Source organism: Oncorhynchus mykiss, chromosome 16 (assembly GCF_013265735.2).
Source record: "Oncorhynchus mykiss isolate Arlee chromosome 16, USDA_OmykA_1.1, whole genome shotgun sequence".
In the NCBI taxonomy this organism is placed as follows: domain Eukaryota; kingdom Metazoa; phylum Chordata; class Actinopteri; order Salmoniformes; family Salmonidae; genus Oncorhynchus; species Oncorhynchus mykiss.
Window position 1 is genome coordinate 26,369,774 of NC_048580.1, and position 12,224 is coordinate 26,381,997.

At 39.2% G+C, this 12,224-nt stretch overlaps 1 protein-coding gene across 2 annotated transcripts; it reads right to left on the reverse strand.

Annotated features, from left to right (window-relative positions):
* Positions 1 to 423: 423 nt before the first annotated feature.
* Positions 424 to 11,782, reverse strand: LOC110491737 (ataxin-7-like protein 3). Of its 2 annotated transcripts, none has more exons than XM_021565425.2 (8): positions 11,466 to 11,782; positions 10,576 to 10,699; positions 10,161 to 10,293; positions 9,778 to 9,949; positions 8,050 to 8,150; positions 2,410 to 2,432; positions 1,890 to 1,935; positions 424 to 1,436 (listed from the first exon to the last, which is right to left on the reverse strand). In XM_021565425.2, the coding sequence occupies exons 2-8, from the start codon at positions 10,624 to 10,626 to the stop codon at positions 1,270 to 1,272; spliced, it is 693 nt and encodes a 230-aa protein (XP_021421100.1). In that variant the 5' UTR covers positions 10,627 to 10,699; positions 11,466 to 11,782; the 3' UTR covers positions 424 to 1,269. The 2 variants fall into 2 exon arrangements, with proteins under 2 accessions (XP_021421100.1, XP_021421101.1); XM_021565426.2 differs by having other exon boundaries at positions 424 to 1,423; positions 11,466 to 11,623.
* Between the last annotated feature and the right edge of the window lie 442 nt (positions 11,783 to 12,224).

Genomic DNA, 12,224 nt, shown 5'->3' on the forward strand with positions numbered 1-12,224 from the left:
TTCTGCAAGAATGGGTTTTATTTGTCACTGTTCCGACGTAGCAAAGATACTTTACTCTGAGACTGAAGGCTACCCTGTCAACCCCCATGCCAAATACAAATTCTGAGTGTATAGGCTTTAAAATCAAGACATTTTCAAAAACACATAGCAAGCTAAAAGCCCTACTAGCTACATCACTTTGGGCACACACCAAAAAACAGCAAAATGTTGCATTTCCACAACAGGCAATCAACAGCCTCCCCTGCTCACGACTGAGTGCACTACAGGCTGGGAAGGCTTAGGGTATGTTCAGGTTCATTCAACAGAAAAGTGTTTACTAAATCTTGGCTTTGTTGCAACCCCCCTCCCCAGATGTATGCATCAGCCCACATCAAGCCAAACATAATTTTAATTCCTATACTCGCAGTTCAAATATCACACATCGACAGATGACAATCGTTTATTACTTGACAGATGAACAAATACAAAGCCATGATAGCAGCATTTCAACTATTTAAATATTTACACTATCACAACACTGAGGAGACATATAACCCTTTACAATGTAAACAAATAATAAAGAATGTTTTGAATGCTAGAAAACAAGCCTAACTAACTACTCATCTACAATGAAACAGATTAACCCATGTTCTACTGCAAGGAGTTTGCAGTTTATTTCAAAACCTATTTCCACAGGTATATGACAAGTGACGGGAGTCCTTTCAGCATACTCATCAGTAGGAGAATCATGATGTTGACACTGAATATGGAGTAATAAAATGACAAACCATTAATTATTATTGCCTGTAAGTTGTGCGACTTCTGATTTTAACTGTCCATTTGTCCATAATTATGTTCTTGTCAAAAAAATGAGTTGAAAAGACTTCTTGACTGATATCATCAAAAAGTCAGTGCATAATCAAATGGTCCTTAGTATCCATTGCTCTGACCTCGACTGCCTCTGCCTAGCCACTGTACGACCTCACTCCTTATCTGTTGCTCTAACACAATATTTCGTAAAGAGGCCAGCCAAGAGCTACCTATCGATAAAATAATGTATGATATAAAATAATGATTATTGGTGCAACGATTCGGTGGAGAGGAAAAACTGGACTGCTTCAGCAGTGTTGTGTTCATTAGGGCACATAGTAACAAAACATTTTAAAATGTTTCACAATGGAAAAACAAACAAGCATTTCTTATTGGAGAAGTTCAGTCACTACCTCCATGTATCAGTCAGTTTTGTTCAGTGTGGTGCTTAATGAACACGACCCATTTAGCAATAGTCTACTACACATCTGTCACGGTCCATTGAAAAACAAAAGGAGCCAGGGTGGACTCTGAATGGTCTTCCTGTGTGTCTGTCACTGGGGGAAGGCCTCGTCTTTCATCAGCATGCGTGGGCTCTCCTGGTTGTCCATACGCCGTCTGGGGCCCATCATACCTGTGGAGACAGACTGACTCTATTTATCAAAGTCACCTCCATTCTCCACTCCAAGGAAATTATACTGTGGCTGTGAAAATCTGATTATGGGGATGGTCCAGGAGGTTTTTATTTTAGTTACACTTGTCAAATGATCTCTGGAACCACCTTAATATAAAATAGCAATATCTTCTTAGATTCACAGCGCAACTGCAATACAAAACACCATTATCTGTAGGATAGCTTATATTTCATATGAGCCACAGTACACACCTTACTTAATCTCTGTCTCAATGACCTAGAACTAGGGTAGAGCGTCTCAGGGACAACTTACATACAGTATATCCTTTGTCATAACACTGTCATACTATTGAATTAATGCCAGAGTGTGTATTAGGCCTATCCAAAGAATGAGGCCTAAAGCAATCGCTCCATTTGTCACAATTACCATGCATTTTGTAGTTACAGACTAATGATGATAACTTACCACTCTTATGTTTAAATGATTTGGATCTCCTGGGTGAGTTTGGATTCTACAATAAAAAAGGAAAATATATATTTATGTACATATAAAACAAAATAGTTTACACAAAACTATAAGAAATTTGTAATTTAATTGTCTTATTCAATAAAAACAATATGTTCTGTTTAACAGAAAGCTTGACAAATCACAACAAATATTAAAATTGAAGAAATCGAAATTTGGTCTCGTCGCCTTTCAGGATCATGCTGCATACTGTTGGAAACTTTACAAACATATTAAGATAACTTTATTTTTATGGTTTGTTTTGGCCGTGCTTTCCTGTAGTAATTTTATTAGATTGGTTACAACTACACAAACCCCAAGTGCCAATCAACATTCTCCCTTCGATTTCTCACTTGAAATTCAGCTGTGGCAGTGGATTCTATTCAGATAAAGCATCAAGAAAAGCAGAATGATCAACTAGTGGCAAAACTATGTTATTACAGAAAATATTTAATGGTTGTTTCAAAGAAAGTGCAAATACCTTATCTGATTTTCTCTTCTTCGCTGCAAAAACGAGAGCATTTTATAAGACACGTGGACATCATTTCAATGATTTACAAGATATCATAATGTACAAATACACAAGAGAACCAAGCACATTGATAACACTTCAAAGCATATTTGTTTTACTACTAGATATCAAGTGAAGATCAAACATATACAACTACATTTTTGCATGTGCACAGTTGAAGTCAACTCTGTTTCAGTTCAAATTAATGTAAAGATTGACTACTGGTATTCACCATTATAGGATTCTAATTTCCATGTGTCTACTCTTGTGAGTAGACACAATTTATATAACTGTCAGTCACCAGGGTTGTGTTTCGTAGGGCACACTGTAGGAAAACATTTTGCAATGGAAAACAACAAGCAAGCAAAAACTAAAGAAGGAAGTACCAGTGACTCGCTCAATACGGAAGTTGTCAGATGATGCAGATGCCCAACTATGAACCATCAAACAGGCAAAGCATCAATACAGGACTAACATTGAATCCTACTACACTGGCTCCGATGCTCGTCGGAAGTGGCAGGGATTGCAAACTATTACGGACTACAAAAGGGAAGCACAGCCGTGAGCTGCCCAGTGATACGAGCCTACCAGACGAGCTAAATGATTTCTATATGTGCGCATCTGGGCAAGCAACACTGAAGCACGCAGGAGAGCACCAGCTGTTCCGGACGACTTTGATCACGCTTTCCATAGCCAATGTGAGTAAGACCATGAACAGGTCAACATTCACAAGGCTGCAGGGCCAGACAGATTACCAGGGCGTGTACTCCGAGCATGCACTGACCAACTGGCAAGTCTCTTCACTGACATTTTCAACCTGTCCCTGACCGAGTCTGTAATACCAACATGTTTCAAGCAGACCACCTGGATCCTGCAACTGGATCCTGGACTTCCTGACAGGCCGTCCCCAGGTGGTAAGGGTAGGTATTAACAAATATGCCACACTGATCCTCAACACGGGGGCCCCACAGGGGTACATGCTCAGTCCCCTCCTTTACTCCCTGTTCACCCATGACTGCATGGCCAAGCACGACTCCAACACCATCATTAACTTCACCGACAATGATGAGACAGCCTATAGGGAGGAGGTCAGAGACCTGGCCGTGTGGTTCCAGCATAACAACTAGAGGGCGACCGATTAATCGGCATGGCCGATTAATTAGGGCCGATTTCAAGTTTTCAGAAGAATCTGCCTTTTTGGACGACGATTATATTGCAATCCACGAGGAGACTGTGTGGCAGGCTGACCACCTGTTACACGAGTGCAGCGTCAAAAGGACCTGTGGCTGCAAGGAGCCAAGATAAGTTGCTAGCTAGCATTAAACTTATCTTATAAAAAACAATCAATCTTAACATAATCACTAGTGAACTACACACGGTTGATGATTTTACAAGGTTAACTAGCGTGTCATGCGTTGCATATAATGAATGCGACTGTTAATTTATCATCGAATCACAGCCTACTTCAATTTGGCCAAACGGGTGATGATTTAACAAAAGCGCAATCGTTGCACAAAAGTACCCAGCCATAAACATCAATGCCTTTCTTAAAATCAATTAAAACCTGCATATTTAGTTAAAATAAATGTATGTTAGCAGGCAATATTAACTAGAGAAATTGTCACTTCTCTTGCATTCTGTGCAAGCAGAGTCAGGGTATATGCAGCAGTTTGGGCCACCTGGCTTGTTGCTGTGTGAAGACCATTTCTTCCTAACAAAGACCGTAATTCATTTGCCAGAATTTTACATAATTATGACGTAACATTGAAGGTTGTGCAATGTAACAGCAATATTTAGACTTAGGGTTGCCACCCGTTCGATAAAATACAGAACAGTTCTGTATTTCACCGAAAGGATAAACGCTTTGTTTTCGAAATGATAGTTTCTGGATTTGACCATATCAATGACCAAAGGCTCGTATTGCGGTGTGTTTATTATATTATAATTAAGTCTATGATTTGATATAGCAGTTTACCTACCCCCGCTCAGTCAGCAACAGGCTCGTAAGCATTTATTCAAACAGCACTTTACTGCATTTGCCAGCAGCTCTTAGCAATACTTGAGGCACTGCGCTGTTTATGACTTCAAGCCTATCAACTCCCGAGATTAGGCTGCCTATAAGAACATCCAATAGTCAAAGGTATTTGAAATACAAATGGTATAGAAAGAAATAGTCGACACGTCATAATGCCTATAATAATGACAACCTAAACCTTCTTAAATGGGAATATTGAAAACTCATGTTAACAGGAACCACCAGTTTCATATGTTCTCATGTTCTGAGCAAGGAACTTAAACGTTAGTTTTACATGGCACATATTGCACTTTTACTTTCTTCTCCAACACTATTTTTGCATTATTTAAACCAAATTGAACATGTTTCATTATTTATTTGAGACTAAATTGATTTTATTTATGTATTATATTTAGTTAAAATAAGTGTTCAAAGTCCAGACCTGAATCCAATCGAGAATCTGTGGAAAGAACTGAAAACTGCTGTTCACAAATGCTCTCCATCCAACCTCACTGAGCTCGAGCTGTTTTGCAAGGAGGAATGTGAAAAAATGTCAGTCTCTCGATGTGCAAAACTGATAGAGACATACCCCAAGCGACTTACAGCTGTAATCGCAGCAAAAGGTGGCGCTACAAAGTATTAACTTAACGGGGCTGAATAATTTTGCACGCCCAATTTTTCAGTTTTTGATTTGTTAAAAAAGTTTGAAATATCCAATAAATGTCGTTCCACTTCATGATTGTGTCCCACTTGTTGTTGATTATTCACAAAAAAATACAGTTTTATATCTTTATGTTTGAAGCCTGAAATGTGGCAAAAGGTCGCAAAGTTCAAGGGGGCCGAATACTTTCGCAAGGCACTGTATGTATGTATGTATATATATATATATATATAAATAAATTGTCTGATTAATCACTATCTGCTTTTTTTGGTCCCCCAATAATCGGTATCGGCATTGAAAAATCATAATCGGTCGACCTCGAATATCAACCTCTCCCTCAATGTGATACAAAACAAAGGAGATTATCATGGACTACAGGAAAAGGAGAGCCGAGCATGCCCCCATTCTTATTGACGGGGCTGTAGTGGAACAGGTTGGGAGCTTCAAGTTCCTTGGTGTCCACATCACTAACCAACTGTCATGGTCCAAACACACTGAGGGCAGAGGGCACAACAAAACCTATTCCCACTCAGGAGACTGAAAAGACTTGGCATGGGTCCTCAGATCCTCAAAAAGTTATACAGCTGCACCATCAAGAGCATCACTGCCTGGTATGGCAACTGGCACTTGAGGGTAGTGCGTACGGCCCAGTAAATCACTGGGGCAAAGCTTCCTGCCATCCAGGACCTCTATGCCAGGTGCCTTAAAAATTTCCAAAAGACTCCAGCCACCCTAGTCATAGACTGTTCTCTCTGCTACCGCACGGCAAGCGGTACCGTAGAGCCAAGTCCAGGTCCAAAAGGCTTCTTAACAGCTTCTACCCCCAAGCCATAAGCGTCCTGAACAGCTAATCAAATGGCTACCTGTGTCCCCGCACATTGACTCTGTACCGGTAGCCAGGGTTGGGGAGTAACAGATTACAAAAAACCTAACTGCAATCTGTTACTATACCAGAAAAAATATTGTAATCAGATTACAGCTACTTTTGAAAAACTAGATGATTACGTCGAGGAGTACTTTTAAATTCAGAAAGCATGTTTGCGAAAAGAAATCCTTGACACTTCTGTTTTCTCAATGACATTCAAATCAGTATTGAAAAAAGGTGCAAGTTTAAATTTGTTCCACGTGAGCGAGTCTGACCACAAGTCAGAGACCACTATGATGACACACCAAATGTGTTTGATGGATCTCGGGACAAGAGCATGAATAGGCTTTTTCTAGGCTACAGTCCAAACTATGTCTTCCAATGGTGCGACTGCTGTCGGCATCGAAAGATTATCCAACTTGAATAAACGCTTGGAGGTAAGGATGACAGCAGTGGTGTCGTCTACGGTGATACGGATATCACTTATTATTGACATCTACATAGCGCATTGATGTGAATCACACAGCCAGTGAAAAATGCTCTTGCAACAGCTGCATAGTGCGCATCCCAGCCTATGGAGTAAAAGTGGGGCTTTTATTGCTAAATTGTTTTTATTCTCCATAGGTCTAATGGACACATGCACACTTTTGATTGCCACTTTAAGTCTATCTGCCACATCAATTTTTAGATGTATAAATGATATATATCCATTGATTCTTGAAGAATATAACTTATATAAATGCCTCGAGCTTAGTTCAACTGTCACACTCCACGAGAACCCAAAATATAAGCTTGTTTTTCTCCAATGTTTGTAAACATTGTAAATGTAAACAAACACCGTACAGCCTCACAACATGGTTAAAACAATCATTTTGATAACATGGATGGTCAGTCCATACATCCATAGCTCTGTCTATTAATCTGGGTGTGGTTACATTTCTCCAGGCCCATCCCTCAGCTTTTTACCAAAACCGAGGTGGGGTAGCCTTTTTGTTATTGTTTCATCTGTGGATTTACCATTTAAACAGTTACAGATTATCAAGATATCAAAGTGTCACCAACAAAAAGGTAAACAATCAGCCTATAGAAAATGCAGCATATGGCATTCCTTTTTCACATGTAAATAGCACCTTTCAACAGCACTCAAAGCATGCCATTCCATGAGCGCAGCATTTATTTTTCAACTCGAATCAATGAGCCCAATCAGTTCTCCATGACAACAAAATCAGAAACAAAGTAGGGCTGGCTAATAAGTCCTTAGTTTTGGGGTTATGCTCAGGTAAAACTATTTGGCTAATCTATACTTTCAAATCCTATTCTTGAAGATCAAAGGGTAAAACATTTATTGGAATTCTGATAGACTTTGGTTTTTAATGTAAAGATATAATTGAATCGTATTATTATATGTAGTAGAAAGCGATGGGTTAGAAGAAGCCTACATAACCAACCAATAAAGTAACATTTTACATCCATATATAGCCAGCTATGTAAACTTCAACATTGATTTATCCTACAATAGTTGTTGTTCAATTGCTAACATACATTTTTGTCTTCTAATGCCTCTTAAGGGGAAAGTAATCTAATAGTAATGGAATGTAATCAGATTACGTTACTGAGTTTGGGTAATCCAAAAGTTGTTACTGTTTACAATTTTGAACAGGTAACTAACTAGTAACTAACAGATTACCTTTAGAAAGTAACCTACCCAACCCTGCCGGTACCCCCTGTATATAGCCTCGTTACTGCTATTTTATTGTTTCTCTTTATTTATTTTTAATTTCTTATTTTTTTTCATTATAATTTGAATGTATTTTTTGTTTACTTCAGTTTATTTAGTAAATACTTTAACACTTATTTTTTCTTAAAATTGCATAGTTGGTTAAGGGCTTGTAAGTAAGCATTTGATTGTATTCAGCACGTGACAAATAAAAATGGGATTTGATTTAACCTCTGTTCTTATTGGATAAGGTCATGTGGTACCTTTCTGTTTCACAACGTTTGCGCTCGTTTTCTGCCTACTAAACAGGACCCAGATCACCATGAAAAGGAGGGTGAAAGTCAGTCCTTTACCTTTCTTTTCCGCCCCGTAGGACCAGTCGTTATCATTGACGTCATCATTATCCTCCTGGTCGCTCTCTGATTTATTGTTAGTGTTGTTGCCGGTGACTATTCTGTGTGGGGAAGAAAGGACAGTCAGTGACATCATCCATTGATTTATGGCCAGACATGGGTTCAAAATACTATTTGAAATAATTTCCAATATTTAATCTGCGCTTAATTATTTGAAATCATTTCCAATATTTAATCTGCGCTTAATTGAGCTTGTGTGGTTTAATGGACCAATAGAATAGTCTCAAAAACGGCAAACTCCGCCCGTCTGTTACTCCGGGCAGGCTAAAGCAAAGTACTTGAAAGAATCCTTCCTTCAGGATTGCTAGAGAAAGTAAGGCTACAGTTGAATGAAAAGTGTGCAAACTACATTTGATTAGAAAATAATACTACCCTGTTGTGGTATGAGAAAATGTTTTATCGTCACATACACCAGAGAGACACAGTGAAATGTGTTATTTTACAGGGTCGGCCATAATAGTACAGCGCCCCTGAAGCAAATGAGGGTTAAGTGCCTTATTCAACGGCACATCAACAGATGTTTCACCTTGTCGGCTTGGGTATTCGAGGCAGCAACTCCAGTCTTAACGGCATTACATTGCTGTCTGCACTGCAATGTCAACTGGTATTAGGGTAGCTGTGTTTAAAGGTTAGCTGAACCAAAACAAAAATACTTGTCTGGTTGAAAACGGCCTGAGGCATCAACATTAGTCAGAAACATTTATTCTAGTGCCAAAATGTAATACAAAGCGCAAATAGGATCATTTTGGTCATTAAGTCAATATCTTCCAAAACTATGACATAAATTCCTAAATCCTTGGATATTTGTGATTTTCTTTTTGATTTCAATCATGCCCAGTCTTGCCCACTAAAAGGGGATGGTAAACGCTGCACGGAGAAGCAGCTGAGCTGAGTGCAGCAGAATCAACCTACAGCCTGCCCATTTCTTTACAGACAACAGAAATACCCATTAGCACACAGCGCCTCAGTCTTGTTTACATGAAACAATACATAGTTGCCAATGTTATGTTGAAAGAACAAGACTTGGTCTTTATAAAAGGGCTTGTTTTCCCTCCACCCAACTCAAACATCCTCACATTCGTGAGATAACATTAGCATCATAAACACAAGTATCATAGGTATTCTAGAAAGGAGGAAATGCTCAGGGTTTAAGATTCTTGACCAATCACGTTCACGTTGCCATGCTGCGTCAAGTGGTTGCTAAGCCATTCATCTCGTAAAGTATGGTTTCTGTTTAGGATCAGTAAAGAGGAACACACAACGCCAGGCTATTAGCGAACATAACACTCCCCATTCAAACCCTCGTTGCTTCAGTCATGGCTTCTAGCATTTCATAACAAGGATGTGGAAAAGGGAGGCAAATTTAGTGAGTTTAGCCACCCCTTTAAAGATGTCAGTAATCAACGCATCAATATGACATACAGTTGAAGTTGGAAGTTTACATACACCTTAGCCAAATACATTTAAACTCAGTTTTTCACAATTCCTGACATTTAATCCTCGTAAAATTCCCTGTCTTAGGTCAGTTAGGATCAGCACTTTATTTTAAGAATGTGAAATGTCAGAACAATAGTTGAGAGACTGATTTTTCAGCTTTTACTTCTTTCATCACATTCCAAGTGGGTCAGCAGTTTACATACACTCAATTAGTATTTGGTAGGGGCTAACCTGCGGTTGGCTATGCGGCTGCTGTTGCGCCCCATGCCCAGGCATTTCTCCAAGTGCGGGGCAAAGCGTGACGCAGCGATGCTCCGGCTGCAGTTGGGACAGACACACTCCTTGTTCTTCCACTGGTTGTACACCTGCCCGAACACATCCACTCCTGGCTGGTCCACAATTTCTACTCATGCAAAAAAATAAAGAGAAAGAAAAAATTGTAGTTCAAAGCACTTTACATAGTAAAGGTATATATTATATATTGCAATCATTGTATGGTGGTGTAGTTAGCAAATTAAAACTTGTGGAATGATATCGTCTGTACACGTCTTTATCTTAACCATTGTTAAACAATAATTTGAAAACATAGGTGAGTAGAAAGTAGAAATACATACCAAAGTCCCTCATGGTTTCTTGGTCCGTGTCTTCCAGGAAAAAGTAGCCCTGCTTGACGGCCCGGTGGACCTCAAAGCACAGGCCCAGACAAGCATCCTCCACCAGGTCAGAAAGGATGTCCTGAGCTACGCCCTGCCAACCAACCCAGCATTATTATATAGAACCAGGATATAGCCTTTCTATGGAATGATACTGTTAGAAGAGTTGGCTACAGAACTGATTCACACTAGGGCCAAACAGTCAAGCTGAATTGCGCCGGCCAGGTTACGCATCAGCCATAGCTGCAGTCCAAAATGACACACAGTCCAAATGTTTAAGCCTTTGTCTAAGACTAAAATGAAAAGTGTGGGTAAAAAAACGATACCCTTATGTATAGTCCACACAGGACTAAACCAAACCTACTACTATATTTACCTCCAGCTTGCTGTTGTCCAGGCTGGACATCGAAATCTCATCCATTTTCATTTGCCAGAATTAGAAGATGAGCCCACACTTCTGTGTTCATGCTGTAAAGCAGCATGCATTGGCCAAGACGGGGCTAGACCAGACAAGAGAGAATACACATATCATAACACATAATTTAATCTTCATACATGACATTTACAATGTAAAATATATTTCAATGAGTCATGGTAAGGAGTGTGGGGAGCAGGAGCAACAACAAGCAATGAAACATTGTAACAAAGGGTGACAACTAAATGCACAATGAATTATATTAAAAAAGTGGAATCTAGGCTATTCACGTTTATAACCTGTCATTTATGACAAAAAATAATTGGATTATTCGTTGTTTGTCGTACAAATCAGATAACATGTTACGTGTCCTGCTTCGCATCATATATCGTTCACAGAACAGCATTGAACACATGTTTTCCTTATATTATTTTTTTAAAAATCACACAGAAGTCCTCGGCCCCTACTATGGGGCATAACATTGTCCAGTATGCACAATTGAAAATAACGCAGATAGACACCATTGTATTCGTGTCGATTTCAGATTAGCAGAAAGAGACGGGGGATATTTTGTGATCATTTACAGAAAATAACAAAAAATACTGGAAATAAATGTATCAACTTAACATATGGTGCAATCGGAAGCAATTGTAAGACATTGAATGTTACTTCAAGAAACAGATTACTGCGAAGCACGCTATGGTTTGCTTAGTGCACTGCTGCTGTTCGTTTTAAAAACTCGATACATTGTGTCACAAGAAAAATATCACGTCACGGTGTAGCTCTCTTTAGCCTTGACGATCACAACAATTAGATACATGCCAGTCCATAAATGTTTTTATTTTATTTACCTATATCGGAAGGCATCCATCTTTACATCAGACGACTCAGGCAGTAGCAATCGATCGCTACACAAGAGAACGCAAAACACGAGCAGCATTACTGTCTTCAGTGAACCCAGCCGGCTATTGTCAGTGGATTTAAGCATGTCCACGTACAGTCCAAGTGACCCATATTCTCCCACTCCAGTCTTTAACACTCTCTCTTTCTCTCTGGGATTTACATATAACATGATTTGATGGTAAACGTCTGCTTTAAAAACTTGGCAGAACTGGCTTCAGTTGTTGAAATATCAAATAGAGGCAAGTTAATAAATGCTTATTGCAACACAGCATTCCTCATTAGAGGTCCCCTCACATACAATTAAAAGACATCATGAAGGAAATAACACTTCCCTTCTCTACCGAGTATCTCAATATTGGTATCATCGCGGCCCTTGTTTTAGCATGCAGGTGTTGAGAATTATAATATAGATGCATATCGATATTATATTTTAGATAAATGGACATGATTGACACATTGTTGTATGTTGATTTCAAATTATAAATGTCTGGTCAGTTTGATGAAAATGGTGGAAATGACAGTAGTGATGGGCAACAGCTTTGAAGGTTTCTCCTGCTTTGAATGGAGTTAGGTTTTTGTACAGGCTGCTCATGCAATTGTGGCACTAGGTGTATGCCAGTGACCCAGTTATGACAAGTGCAACTATAGACTGCCTCATCTTCAGCCTCAAATCCAATAATGTGCAGATACTCAGTATAGCCAGATCC